At 40.2% G+C, this 12,082-nt stretch overlaps 1 protein-coding gene across 4 annotated transcripts in view; it reads left to right on the top strand.

Annotated features, from left to right (window-relative positions):
• dmxl2 (Dmx-like 2) overlaps positions 1 to 12,082 on the top strand; it is a 165,612-nt gene that overhangs the window by 73,120 nt on the left and 80,410 nt on the right. For all 4 annotated transcript variants that reach the window (XM_070858428.1, XM_070858431.1, XM_070858429.1 and 1 more), the window contains 4 exons: positions 2,390 to 2,479; positions 7,775 to 7,892; positions 8,484 to 8,600; positions 10,555 to 10,767. In XM_070858428.1, coding sequence (XP_070714529.1) covers positions 2,390 to 2,479; positions 7,775 to 7,892; positions 8,484 to 8,600; positions 10,555 to 10,767 — 538 coding nt within the window. The remainder of the gene's footprint in view (positions 1 to 2,389; positions 2,480 to 7,774; positions 7,893 to 8,483; positions 8,601 to 10,554; positions 10,768 to 12,082) is intronic.

Here is a 12,082-nt window from a genome sequence, read left to right as displayed (position 1 = left end):
CAGCGAGGAGAACCTTGGAAAAATCAAGTATAGAGGTGACTAAGGCTGAATGGGGATTTCAGCGGCATTTGCACTGAGGTTTGGGCAGAGAATATGAATGTTTTAATATTTTTATATCACATCATGGGCTCAATTTTCCCCAGTGATTTGCACCATTTTTTTTTTAGAGCTGGCTGTTTTTTTTGGCCTAAGTTTTTTAAAAAAAACAGTTTCCCCGATCAATTTGCACCTGCGTAAGACAGTTCATTACTTTTTTTTAGGTACTTTTTTTTTTGAGCCAAAGGGGGCGTAACCTGCCACCCGCGCCAATTCTGGCCATTTAGGGAAGTTTGGCCGGCTGAGAGTTACTCCAGTTCTTCTTAGGCCAACGTATGTGACCTCTGCAGAAAAACCTTTTGGAGAGTTAAGAAAATTGGTGCAGATAAGTGCAGCAGTTGCTCAGACAGCAGAAGCAAGAGAGAGGGCCGGGCGGGGAGGTGGGGGTGGGGGGAGCCTTTCGGGTATAGTTAGATGCGGGGACCAGGAGGGAGGAGGCCATTCGGCCTGGGATAGGGGAGGGAGAGTGGACCGGGAGGCCACTTGGCCAGGGCGCTAGGGGCAGGGGAGCGGAACCGGCAAGGCGCTAGGGGCGGGCAGGGGAGCGGACCGGGAGGCCACTCGGCCAGAGCTAGGGGCGGGGGAGGGGACCGGAAAGCCACTTGGGGCTAGGGATGGGTGGGGGAAGCAGACCGGCAAGGTGCTAGGGGTGGGGGAGCGGACCGGGAGGCCCTTCGGCCTGGGATAGGGGCAGGGATCCGTACCAGCATATGGGGGGGGGGGGGGTGATGGGGGACACTTTAATAATTGGAGATAAGTTGCTGCAATGTATTTTAATGTGTTGTGACTTTGCAGCCTCAGCCCACATTGTGTCCCTGGTTACCGTGGCAACCCGTTCTTTTTGGCGCAGATCATGGCTCCATCCCCAAAACTAAAGGACAGGTTAGACTGCGCCAAAATAAAGAAATCAAACGGGGAAACTTAGGGACATTTTTTTTTGGCGTACTTGGGGGGGCCCCCAAAAAATGGGCGTAACTCTTCAAGTACGCCAAAAAAAAGCTTTGGTGAAAATTGAGCCCCATATACTTGTTTCTGAGTCATTTTAGATTGATTATGTACAAGGTTTACCACTCGCACAATATATAGTTGCTCTCTAATACGACTTGCCTTTCTCCTTTAAGTATTGATTTCCTTATTTGTATTACCCTGTGTTTCTAATGTATTCTTTTGCTGCTCCGGCAGTTCTATTTGCTCTTCGTTCTTTTTGGACCACTTGCATCCATTTCCTCCAAGCTAGAAAGACTGCAACATTTACCTGCAGTCTGAAGCTTACTATTCTTAGGGAAGCTATCCACAACTACGATTTTTGCAGGTTCCTAATGCAGGCTGTGCCTATGTACCATCTGTGATATATAGGTGCACTCATACTGAGGTGGTCATATAGGAGTTGGTTCTCATTCCTGTAGATCACCTGATATAGCAGCGCAGCACAATAGGCAATGAGCACTGTATTTCCTGTACTAATTGTGTATAACTCCTGTGGAACTTGTGTTAATTTATATATGGTGTGTATTCTCCCTGACCTTTCATAACTTGACCAAAGATTTTTAATGGTCAAACAGAACAATAGAATTAGTCGGGTTGTTTTTTAAAACAAATATAGGGACTGAAATACTTTACTTCCCTGTGGTGGAAAGGGTCTCAATCAACTGAATGAAGAGTTGGGTGCCTGCACCCTTTATGGTGCCTCCTGGGTGTCTGCCCCACAGAGGGCCAAGAATGTTGGTGTTTCATCCTACTGCTTCATCGGGAGGGAGAGACTACTGGTTTAGGCTGAAGAACTAAATTATAAAAAGACGTTGCTAATTTCTGTAGAGCCACTTTCCTAACATCCTGTGATCGGCAGTCATTGGGAAACCAACATTAGGCCTGCACTTCCCAGTTTATGCAGTAAATAAGTTTACATCATTCACTTTGTGGCAATAACGTTGAAATGGCCAAGGTTTTTGGGGATGGGTGTTGTTCCTATCTCTGATACCTGTCCCCTCCTATCAAAATTGCTCAACATAAAAAAAAAAATAGGACAGATATCTGATGAATCTAAGTCTTGCCCAAAATTCTAGTCCCCTGCCCAGCTTGCAACTTCTTTCCACCCTCCTAAGCCCAGGAATTTCCGGGCCATATTGTTTCAAGTAGCTAAATTAATGTGAGCAATTAGGTTACTTATGTTACTAAAATTTTGAATGCTTTAAAATAAAATAAATGAAGCTGCTATTATATCACTATTTCTGCATAGTGTAATTTGTATTTGCAACTGTTGTATTTAATACTTTTATTATGTCTCTTTTTGTAGAAATTTGTTGGCGAAGTATTCAACATAGTCAGCCAGCAATCAACAGCTCGACCAGGATGCATTATTGAACTGGATGTAATAACGGCTCAGGTTAGAAATTTGGACTGATGTGGAATTTTACATGAATTTTATCTTCCTTTGTCCCTACTTCAGCCTGTTATAACTTCAGGTTTTGTTGATTTTGGAATCATGATACATGACATCAGTAAGTACAGCCTGAACCTATGGCTGACTTTTCCGACCATTGACCATGAATAGTCATAAAATCTAGCCATTAGTTCTTAATGAACATAGGTTCACAGTACAATGCCTGCCATAACTGGCATTAAATTGGCAATCTCACTTTCAATCCCAAGACATTGTAGGGCTTCCTCTTGGCATTGAGCATGACTGGGAGAATGAGCAGAGGCCATGCAGAGCAGGACAAGCTGCTAGAACTGGGAGGAGGTTGAAGGGCTTTCAACAGGAGGCCATATCCTCAGAGGGTCTTTGGGAAGCAGATCTATTGGAGAACAGATTACCGGAGTGCTGAGATACCCTGGAAGCTCTTTTGCACACTGGTATCCAGAGCCATGATGGCAGCAGTCTGAGCTCTGGCTGCAGCGCACTTGTGCCTGGTGTCTCACCACGTGCACATCCCGCCTCCATTCTGTCCTCGAAATGACATGCAGTGTCACTATCTATCTGAGCTGGTGACTGCGACTGTGATATTGAGTGACAGTGTGTCGTCTTCCTCCACTGTTTGGGCAGGTTGCAGTTCTTGGGAATCTGAAAGGAAAATGGGACAAGGGTAGGGTTGGGGAGAGGAGAAAGTAAGAAGCGCATGCTTACACCATCAGCAACTTCTCAGTTAGAAGAGATTGTGGGATGAGGGAGAGTGGGATGTGGGAAGGAGGATTAAGTATGAGGATACCATCATCTTCAATGACTTCAGCCCCACCAGTGGGCACGGCCTCAACGATGCCCCGTCCCATAATGGCCAGCACCATCTCCTCCATGGGAGTCAGAACACGCAGGCGCACCTCTCCCTGTCCAGTCAGTTCCTGCTGCTTCCGGTTATGCACCATCTTCTCCTGCAAGAGAGAGGGAGGTGTGTCACTGAATGTCATACAACCTGTTTGGGTGCTGTGGCTGTCATAGTTGAATAGATGCCATTGTGTGCAAGCTGCGAGATGTGGGTGTGAGGCTTGCAACAGGGTGCGGTAAAGCATATGTATGTTAGGGTTGAGTACTAATTGAGTTATTCTTTACACTTCAAGTTGAAATTCTGTTTTAGTGGATGAAGGGCACTGTATGCTATATTTTGAAGCTATTGAAGTTACGGCAGACCACAAAAACGAGAGACTGTCATTTCCACTACTTAGAGGTCCCTTTTAAAAAAAAAACATTGAGCAGAGTCTGCCTTTTCCTGGGCCTATGTGATGTACTGAACATACTTCTCGTAAAAGAGATGGCCAGAATGGTCCCTTCACCTAAAATAATCCAAATAGTCTGCTCAGGAGACTGGCTAGTTATAACTGATCTCCAAATTGCCTGCTTCCACTTGATAATGTGATCAAATTCTTCAAGTTCCATGTAGTGCTAGTTTGAATAGGTACTTTCATTTAGCCTCGTAGTTGCCCTTGGAGTGTTCACAACATGCTGGTCTGTTTTTCAATTTGTCCATGGCTATAGCACTTGCATGACTGTCACTCATTAGATTGTGTTCAGGTAGTAATTTCAGCAGACCATTCGGCCTTTTGGAATGAGTTTCTTCATAAATTATTAGAAGTCTCACCTGGCCAAATGGAAGATTTTGAGTATAGCTACCCACTTTCAGCAGGGAGTTGTTTCGCTGCTATTCGCAGTATGGAAACTGGGAAACCTAGTATGGCTCTCTGTTTTCTTGGGAGCACATTTTCTGTGCATGTTTCCTCTGATTGCAAGGGTACATCAAAAGATTTAGAGGGGATACATGATTGCAATTTTGATAATATAATTGGCTTAAAAAAGTGTGGTTCTTGGACATTCTTGCATTGATCTCATTACTGCACAGAGAGAATGTTCTCTCATCCTTATCTGGTGGTTTTTGCTTTTGATAGCTTGTCAATTGAATAGCATTGGTTCTTCTTCTAAGGGGCTTTTCCCTCCAATGGTAGATATTTTTATATCTTCCATAAACTCTCCATGTAATAGAACATATAATACTTAAATGAAGGAGGCTCGGGTTGTATTGACTTGAATTGATTGACAAAGGTGAAATTGTAGGACATATTAGCCTCAAACAAGAAATGCATTATTGTGGACTGACTGGAATGTCATGAGAGCAATCTGTGCAAACCATATAAAAATCACTTCAGTCACCAAGAGTATCTTACTATTACTGGAGAAACAATTCAAAAAAATTGAGAGAAATAAATGGACTGATAACATGAATTCCTAGATTTCAGTGGCTGAAGTTACATCGGCCTCAAGGCAAGTAACAGCAAAGATGCCTTTTGAGATGATTTTAGTTTAGATCATTAGTAAACACCACCAGATGATTCTGACAGTCGAGATGAAGATAAACGCTCATGATACAGTAAATAACGTAAACCAGTTTGATTCACAATGTATACTGTGTAGCGCATAGTATACTTAATTCTACTGTAGTATATTTGAACAGTGATCTTTTTAGTGCAAAATTTAAATTGTCATACAAAACAAAGTACTGCTCCGTAGTTATCTGCTAACATAGTCATTTTCCAGTTGTTAAATAAGTACAGTTGTGCAAGTGTTAGTTAAAGCATTAAATATTTTGTTATGCTGAAAGTAGTTTACTTCAGTGGGGGTAAGTTACCAATTATATACATTCTGAGCATTCTTTTAAAATGCAGCCCCTTATTGATCTAGCAATTTTGTCTATCTTCTACTTCCATGATAAGGAGATGAATATGGATAAGGAGCTGATGCAAAACTAGTTAGTGATTAGTTTGTTCATTCATATTGATAATTGTATGATTGTTATGATTTAGACAAGCATATGGGAGAAGGGAATAGAGGGTTACGCTGATAGATTTAGATGAGGAAAGACGGGAGGCGGCTCGAGTGGGGCATAAACACCGGCATGGACTGGTTGGGCTGAATGGCCTGTTTCTGTGCCTTATATCCTATATAATCCTATGATGTTTGTGGAGTAATGACACAAAGCAATTGAAATGCATACAATAGTTTTTTGGAGTATCTGATCTGAATGATTTTCGGTTTAAAATGGTTTCATACTTTCAATAGTTGTGTTGTGAAGGATCAGAATTTGAGATAAAATGCTGGCCAGTGTTTTGATGTAGCTGTGTAGCAAGAGATCTGTCATATCTATAGCTTTTATATTCTACAGGAGCAATGTCAAATTTACACAACTTTTCTAACAGTAGGTAGCAATTTCTTGACACTGCTGGTTTAAAAGATAAAAGTTAGCAACTCATCAGTTTTTAAATTTTGCCTTTTAATTGAGATTTTTATTGTTATCGTCCGGACAAAGTGAAGAGTGGAAAATTCTGTGGAAAGGACTGCGCACTTGTAATGGAGCCCGCCTGACTTCATTGCTAACTCTCCTCGTTCCAGATAATCATATGTATGAGTTTGGTGCAAAGGGAGAGGTGTAGCCAAATGATGGACTCCCAACAAATGATGAATTCCCACTCAATGTAAAAATTTATTTTGTTCATACTACTATAAGTGGCAGCTTTTTACCCAGAAATGCAGATTTTAATGGCTAAAATAACGCTTAATCTTTGTCATTAGATAACTTTTTAAAATTTGCATCCGTGAATTCCTTCTGTTACAAGCAATTTTTCTACATTGTCACGGACAAGTATAAATTTGATCACTTGGACATTTGTAGGATACGTTCTATGAAGAATGGGCTAAACCATTCATAAATTTCAATCTGACTTGTATTTTCTATGTAATTGGGGGAAGGAGGCAGGGGGAAACGGTCTGGAAGCTTATTTTTAAAGGATTGACAATTCCTTTGGCTAGTAGAATGTATTTTGCATTGTTACTGTGCCACTGATGGGGCATGGTTCTTTTTAATCATGCTGTTACATTTGAAGGTGATTCCGCGCATCTGTGATCTGTCACTTGTATTCCAAGTCCTAATAATGCACTTTCTTTAGGCATCATTTAACTTAATATTTTTGAGGGCTTTTTTTAAATGAATAAAATGCTAATGTAGCTAATACTCAAATATTGTTTGGATGGACAGACCTAAGGGGAAAAAAAAGTAGATTAAGTTACTTAACCGGAATCATTTTAAACCTTTCCTCGGAGGATTAAAAAAAATGGTATTTTATCTTCTGGCTCTGTTTATTTTAAGGGACCAGTTTGATCTTGTAGATTGGAAAATTTCATTCATCGGTATATACTTGTTTAGAAAAACATGTCCTGCACAAATGCAAATTGCTGAACAGACTCGAGGGCTGAATGACCTGCTCCTGTTCCCATGTTCCAGATTTAGTGTCCTGAACTTGCCTGCTACAGGAAGACTGGTTATTCCTAAAAATTTGGAAAATTATTAATTAGATGCTAATTATAATGCCCCAATCTAGTTTAGTTATAGTTCTCTCCTTCGTTTGTTTATATATGATTCAGGAATGATTTATTACAGTTGCTATACAATAGCCAGAAGAATATTAGAAGATGTGAGTGCCATTTTGCTGGTTCATTTGTTTTTTTTTTGGCATGCTGCTTTGTGTTCTTTCTTTTGTAACTTTTGTTTAATAAATGTGCATTTTTTTTTAACCGAACTTGTAGTTAATAGTCATGCCATTGTAATATGCCATTTTATGATCAGTTTTACATTGATGCAATGTAACAGTAGTGTTATAAATGGGTAAAGAACTTGTATTTATTTAATGCCTTATCTTGGGACAACCTAAAGTGCTTTGTAAGGAATGGATTTCTTTTGAAGTGCAGTTATTGTAATGTGGGCAAAACTCCAAAATCAGGTTGTTAATCTTGACTCTGGAGCCCACTAAAGGCAAGAGGTGTGAAACTACCACCAGGTAGTAGCCTCACCATTTGGGCTTCACACTATATGTAAAATAACTCCATCCAAATGCAAATCAAGTTTAAAAATTGCGCATACTTTGTGTTAGAGAGCCGACTGACTAGTGAGCAGGCTTCTTCATCACTGGTGGGCATGCAATGCACAGCCAGCAGCATAACTTGAATTTTAACTTGGAACAGCTCTGGATCACACTGTACAGGTACTGGCATGACACAACTAGGGCCTATAGTATAACAATATGTTTAATAAAGACAGTTAGATAAAATTGCAAATAATTTTCAGATTTTCAGTGATCATTTTATACCATTCATTATGCATGCGTGTGACTAACGCCGCTTCTTACTATATTCCTGTTTCAGTGTGGCTCAAATACACAACTACTTCATGTGTTTCAAGAAGATTTTATTTTGGAATATAAACCACAGAAAGAAGAAACAAATAAGGAGCAAGAATTTCCTTTTACTCAACCTGCACAAGGTATGCACAATCAATTGAGGGATTTTAACATGGTGCATTTTGATTAAAACCATATATGTATACTCCTTACGGTTGCATGCTACTGTTAATATCGGTTTGGCTCAGTCAGTAGCACGCTTGTCTCTGAGTATGAAGGTGATGGGTTCAAGCCACATTCCAGGATTTAAGCATATAATCTAAACTGACATATCAGTGCAGTACTGAGGGAGCACTGTATTGTTGAGGTGCTGATGTTTGGATGAAATGTTAAAAATGTGGTCGTAAAAGATCCTATGACACTACTCAGAATAAGAGCAGGGATTTTCCTAACAGTGCTCCATCAACTAGGCATTCATCTTATTTGCTGGACACAATTGGCCACCATGTTTCCTCTATAACAACAGTGACGACACTTCAAACACACTTTGAGACACTCTGAGGACATGATACAGCACTATGTAAATGAAAGTTCTTTCTTTTGTTTTTATTCTTCTACACTTATGCTAGCTTTTTCATAAATGCTGTCCAGGCACAGAATTTTACTGTAATACTTTCTTTGATTACAATGGGAATTTTGGTTGTTTTTTGTTGTTTAAATTTCTGTCATTTAAGGATATCGTGCACCGTCATTCTCTGAGAAGTTCTACCTTGTGGTGATAGAAAGAGACAAGAGGCATTCTGTTCTTCATATGTGGCATCTCCATTTGAAATCTGTGCAGCCTCGTGTGGGTAGGTATTGACAAATACAGTACAGAAGTTGGCTTACTGACCCCTCAATTTAAGTACAAAATATATATGAAATTATTCCTAGCAGGTTTATAACAAGAATTTTCTTGATACCTAAAAGTAAGAGGTCACAGATTCAGAGGTCAGGATGTATTTCTATAGACACAAGATGATCAACAGCCAATAAGGATGGTTGAGGCCAGGAGACTTGACTCTTTAAGAAAGTGCTACAGGCTGTAATGGTAAGAGAGTAGGGTTGGTATTCTGGATAGATGAAGTCAAATGGGCTAAGATATTGTAATGTATTTTAGCCAAAACCTATAGTTCTTCCTTAATGTAATAAATTTGCTTTGACCATAAGATTATGTGATTCAAGTTATAAATCACAGATATGGAGCCTGCTGACCATCCTAGAATATTTCAATATGATATTATTGTGGTTGGAACATTGGATTACGATTCAATTTGAGAGAACAAATATAAAGATTATATATATCACTACCTGGCTTCAGTTTAATGTTCAATGCACATTTTTATATGTTTTTAAACTTCTTTAGTAGAAGGTTGAAAAAATGAATATCTACACATCAAGGAATTTTATTTATGCTTATAATTGTAAGATAAACTTCCTTGAAGGTGCTTCAAGCCAATGACACTTTCCTTTACAAGTAACTCTCTTTATATAAACTCTTCTTATAATAGTCTTGCAATTTAAAAAAATGTTTTATCCTTCCCTTCTTAATGACAATGGCCTTGATTTTGTGGTCGGCGGCGTGATTACGGATTATGCCACCGGCATCCGAATGGAATGTGCACTTGGCTGATGGGTGACCCTCCTTCAAGAACTTGCTAGCAGATGCTGCATAGTAGTGGTCCACGGATCCCGGGGCGCACCTTGTGCGGAAATGTACCTGGGATCACGTGGGCCAATGTGCCAATCAGAAAACAAAGTCTCTCATATTTAACATTGAATGTGAAAAAATATCAATCACTGAAGGCTCTAATAATGAGGGTTTTTTTTCCTTTCCTCCGCTTTCTGTACAGATTTTTTTTAAGCTTATGCTCCACATAGATGCAAAGAAAATAAAAACCTTCAGTGTAGCAACCGCTTCTTCTGAACTTTTCACTGACAATAAAATAATTTTCGTAGTCAAAATCCTAAAATGCTTTCATTTCCAGCCTCAAATAGCTTTTGAAATTACTTGGATTTGTCAAGAGGTATCCCCTTACGCTGTGCCAACAGACCCTGCGCTTGTTTCCACCAGCCGTAAAGTTTTCATACATAATTTCTGAGCAGTTGATAGGCAATTAGCCCAATTCTGCGCCAGCAATTAGGATTTCTCCATCTGTGCGGATCATCTGTCAAGTCGGAACTTGACAGATCGGAAGTTTGGGATTTAGTGCATGCGGAAATCCCAAACTTGCTGTCCATTTCAAAGGCTTTGAAAATATGCCATCTTACCGACCACAAATCCTGGCCCATTGTATGGGTACAATTCCACTGGTAGCAGTTTTCAGTAAATTGTTCACGTGACTATTCTTTAGAAACAAGCGCAGATAGTAAATGTCACCAGGCTATTTTGCTTTGGGTTAGATTACAAACAGCATAATCCTGTCCTCGCCTGATGTACTTTCCAGCAGGGTGATTGGTATGCAATCAGGAGTGGAAACCCTAGCTATTATTTCCCATCGCCACCCATCCCAGCAACTGCAGGATGCTGAGGCCAGTTGTAGTGTCCCAAGCACTGGCTGAGATTAGATTCCTCAGTACAGACTCACAATTGAACCTGAGACATCTTGGTCTGTGTGACCTTGTATCGGAGCGTGTGGTACATTTACCCCCACTGCTATTGGGTTGTTGAGGGAGCATCTCTGATTGTTAGAAAAAATAATTCAAAGTTGTAATTTTTTAATTTTATATTTTTTCTTTCTCCTCTCAACGAAACTAATATCACAGAAGTGAGCTCATCAGATAATCAGCTATCTGTACCAGAGGAAAGGGGCTTTAGCCTATCTCCAAATACTTCTATTTCAAGTCCTCTTCCACGCTCTGCATCAGTTGCTAATCTTCAGACTGCTAGCAAGCTGATACTTAGCTCTGAATTAGTCTACAGTCAGCAGTTAAACCTACCTGAAGGAGTGGAAGTAATCCGAGCAACTCCTTCTGCAGGTAATTGTTTCTGATATTTAATGTACAGAAAGTCTTTTTTTCCCCAATAATCCGCAAGTCTGCATGCATGTCCAATATGACTTCAAGGCCACATCTTCCTCCACCTGTGGTGTTACAAGGCACGGTCCCAGTAATAGCCATGGACGCAGCTTTTAGCACTACAGCAGGAAGGGGGCTTCAAAGCTTGATGGTGGGTTGTGTGGGATTGATGCAGGTGGAGAATGGGTTGGCTATGGCAGGGGCTTGAGGTTGGGTAAGGTATTGAAGCATTCATTAAGCATGTGAGAGGTGGCAGTGAGGAGAGAACAACAGCAAGCCAAATTGTAGTATGTCCCAAGGTGGGTGGTAGTGGTGGTGTGGGGAGCAATAGTATTACCTAATTTGAAGATGCAACTCGGAGGTCCCAGTATGTAGGTAAGCGACAATGCCTTGGAGACCCAGCTTGGTCACTCAATCCAACGGAACTACTACTTGACAGAATGCGAGTTGTGGGAATAATTTCTTTACCCTTTTTAGTAAGATTTAAAAAGCTAGAGACAGTAGTATGCCTGAGCGTTAGCTACATTTATTACTGTTTCAAAACATTAATCTTAAAACTGAGTTCTGGTTTCCAACATATAAAAAGGATATAGAGGCAAAAAAGATTTACTAGAATGATACCAGAACTGAGAGGTTGTACTTATCAGGAAAGATTGAACAGGCTGGGAATTTTTTCTCTAGAAAAGCAAAGACTGAGGAGTGACCTGATAAAGGTCTTCAAGATTATGAAAGGATTTGATAGGTTAGACATAGAGATGTTTCCATTTGTGGTGGAGACCAGAACGAGGGGCTATAAATATAAGATGGTCACTAATAAATCCAATAGCGAATTTATGAGAAACTTCTTTACCCAGAGACTGGTTAGATAGTGGAACTCGCTACCACAAGGATGCGACTAGCATGGATGCATTTAAGGGAAAGCTAGATAAACACAAGGGAGAAAGGAATAGAAGGGTTAGATGAATAAGGGTGGGAGGAGGCTCGTGTGGGACATAAATAGCGACATGGACCTGTTGGGCCAAATGGTCTGTTTCTGTGTTGTAAATTCTATGTAATACTACATAATACTATGTCTAAAAACTTGTAATTCTATGTAAAGCTTTGTAACTCTCATCATTTTTAAGACAAGCTTACATTGTCTAATTCTTGTTGAGATTAACATTGTTGGGTGTTTTGTTGCCCAGGGTCATTGAACATACAAAGATTGAGGCCTCATGTCCCGGTTAATATTCTGGTCAAGATCCTGATACATTGTTATCTCAATAACCCTTGGCTT

The sequence above is a fragment of the Pristiophorus japonicus genome, chromosome 17, assembly GCF_044704955.1.
Source record: "Pristiophorus japonicus isolate sPriJap1 chromosome 17, sPriJap1.hap1, whole genome shotgun sequence".
Classification (NCBI taxonomy): domain Eukaryota; kingdom Metazoa; phylum Chordata; class Chondrichthyes; family Pristiophoridae; genus Pristiophorus; species Pristiophorus japonicus.
This window is presented reverse-complemented; position numbering and strand designations above follow the sequence as displayed.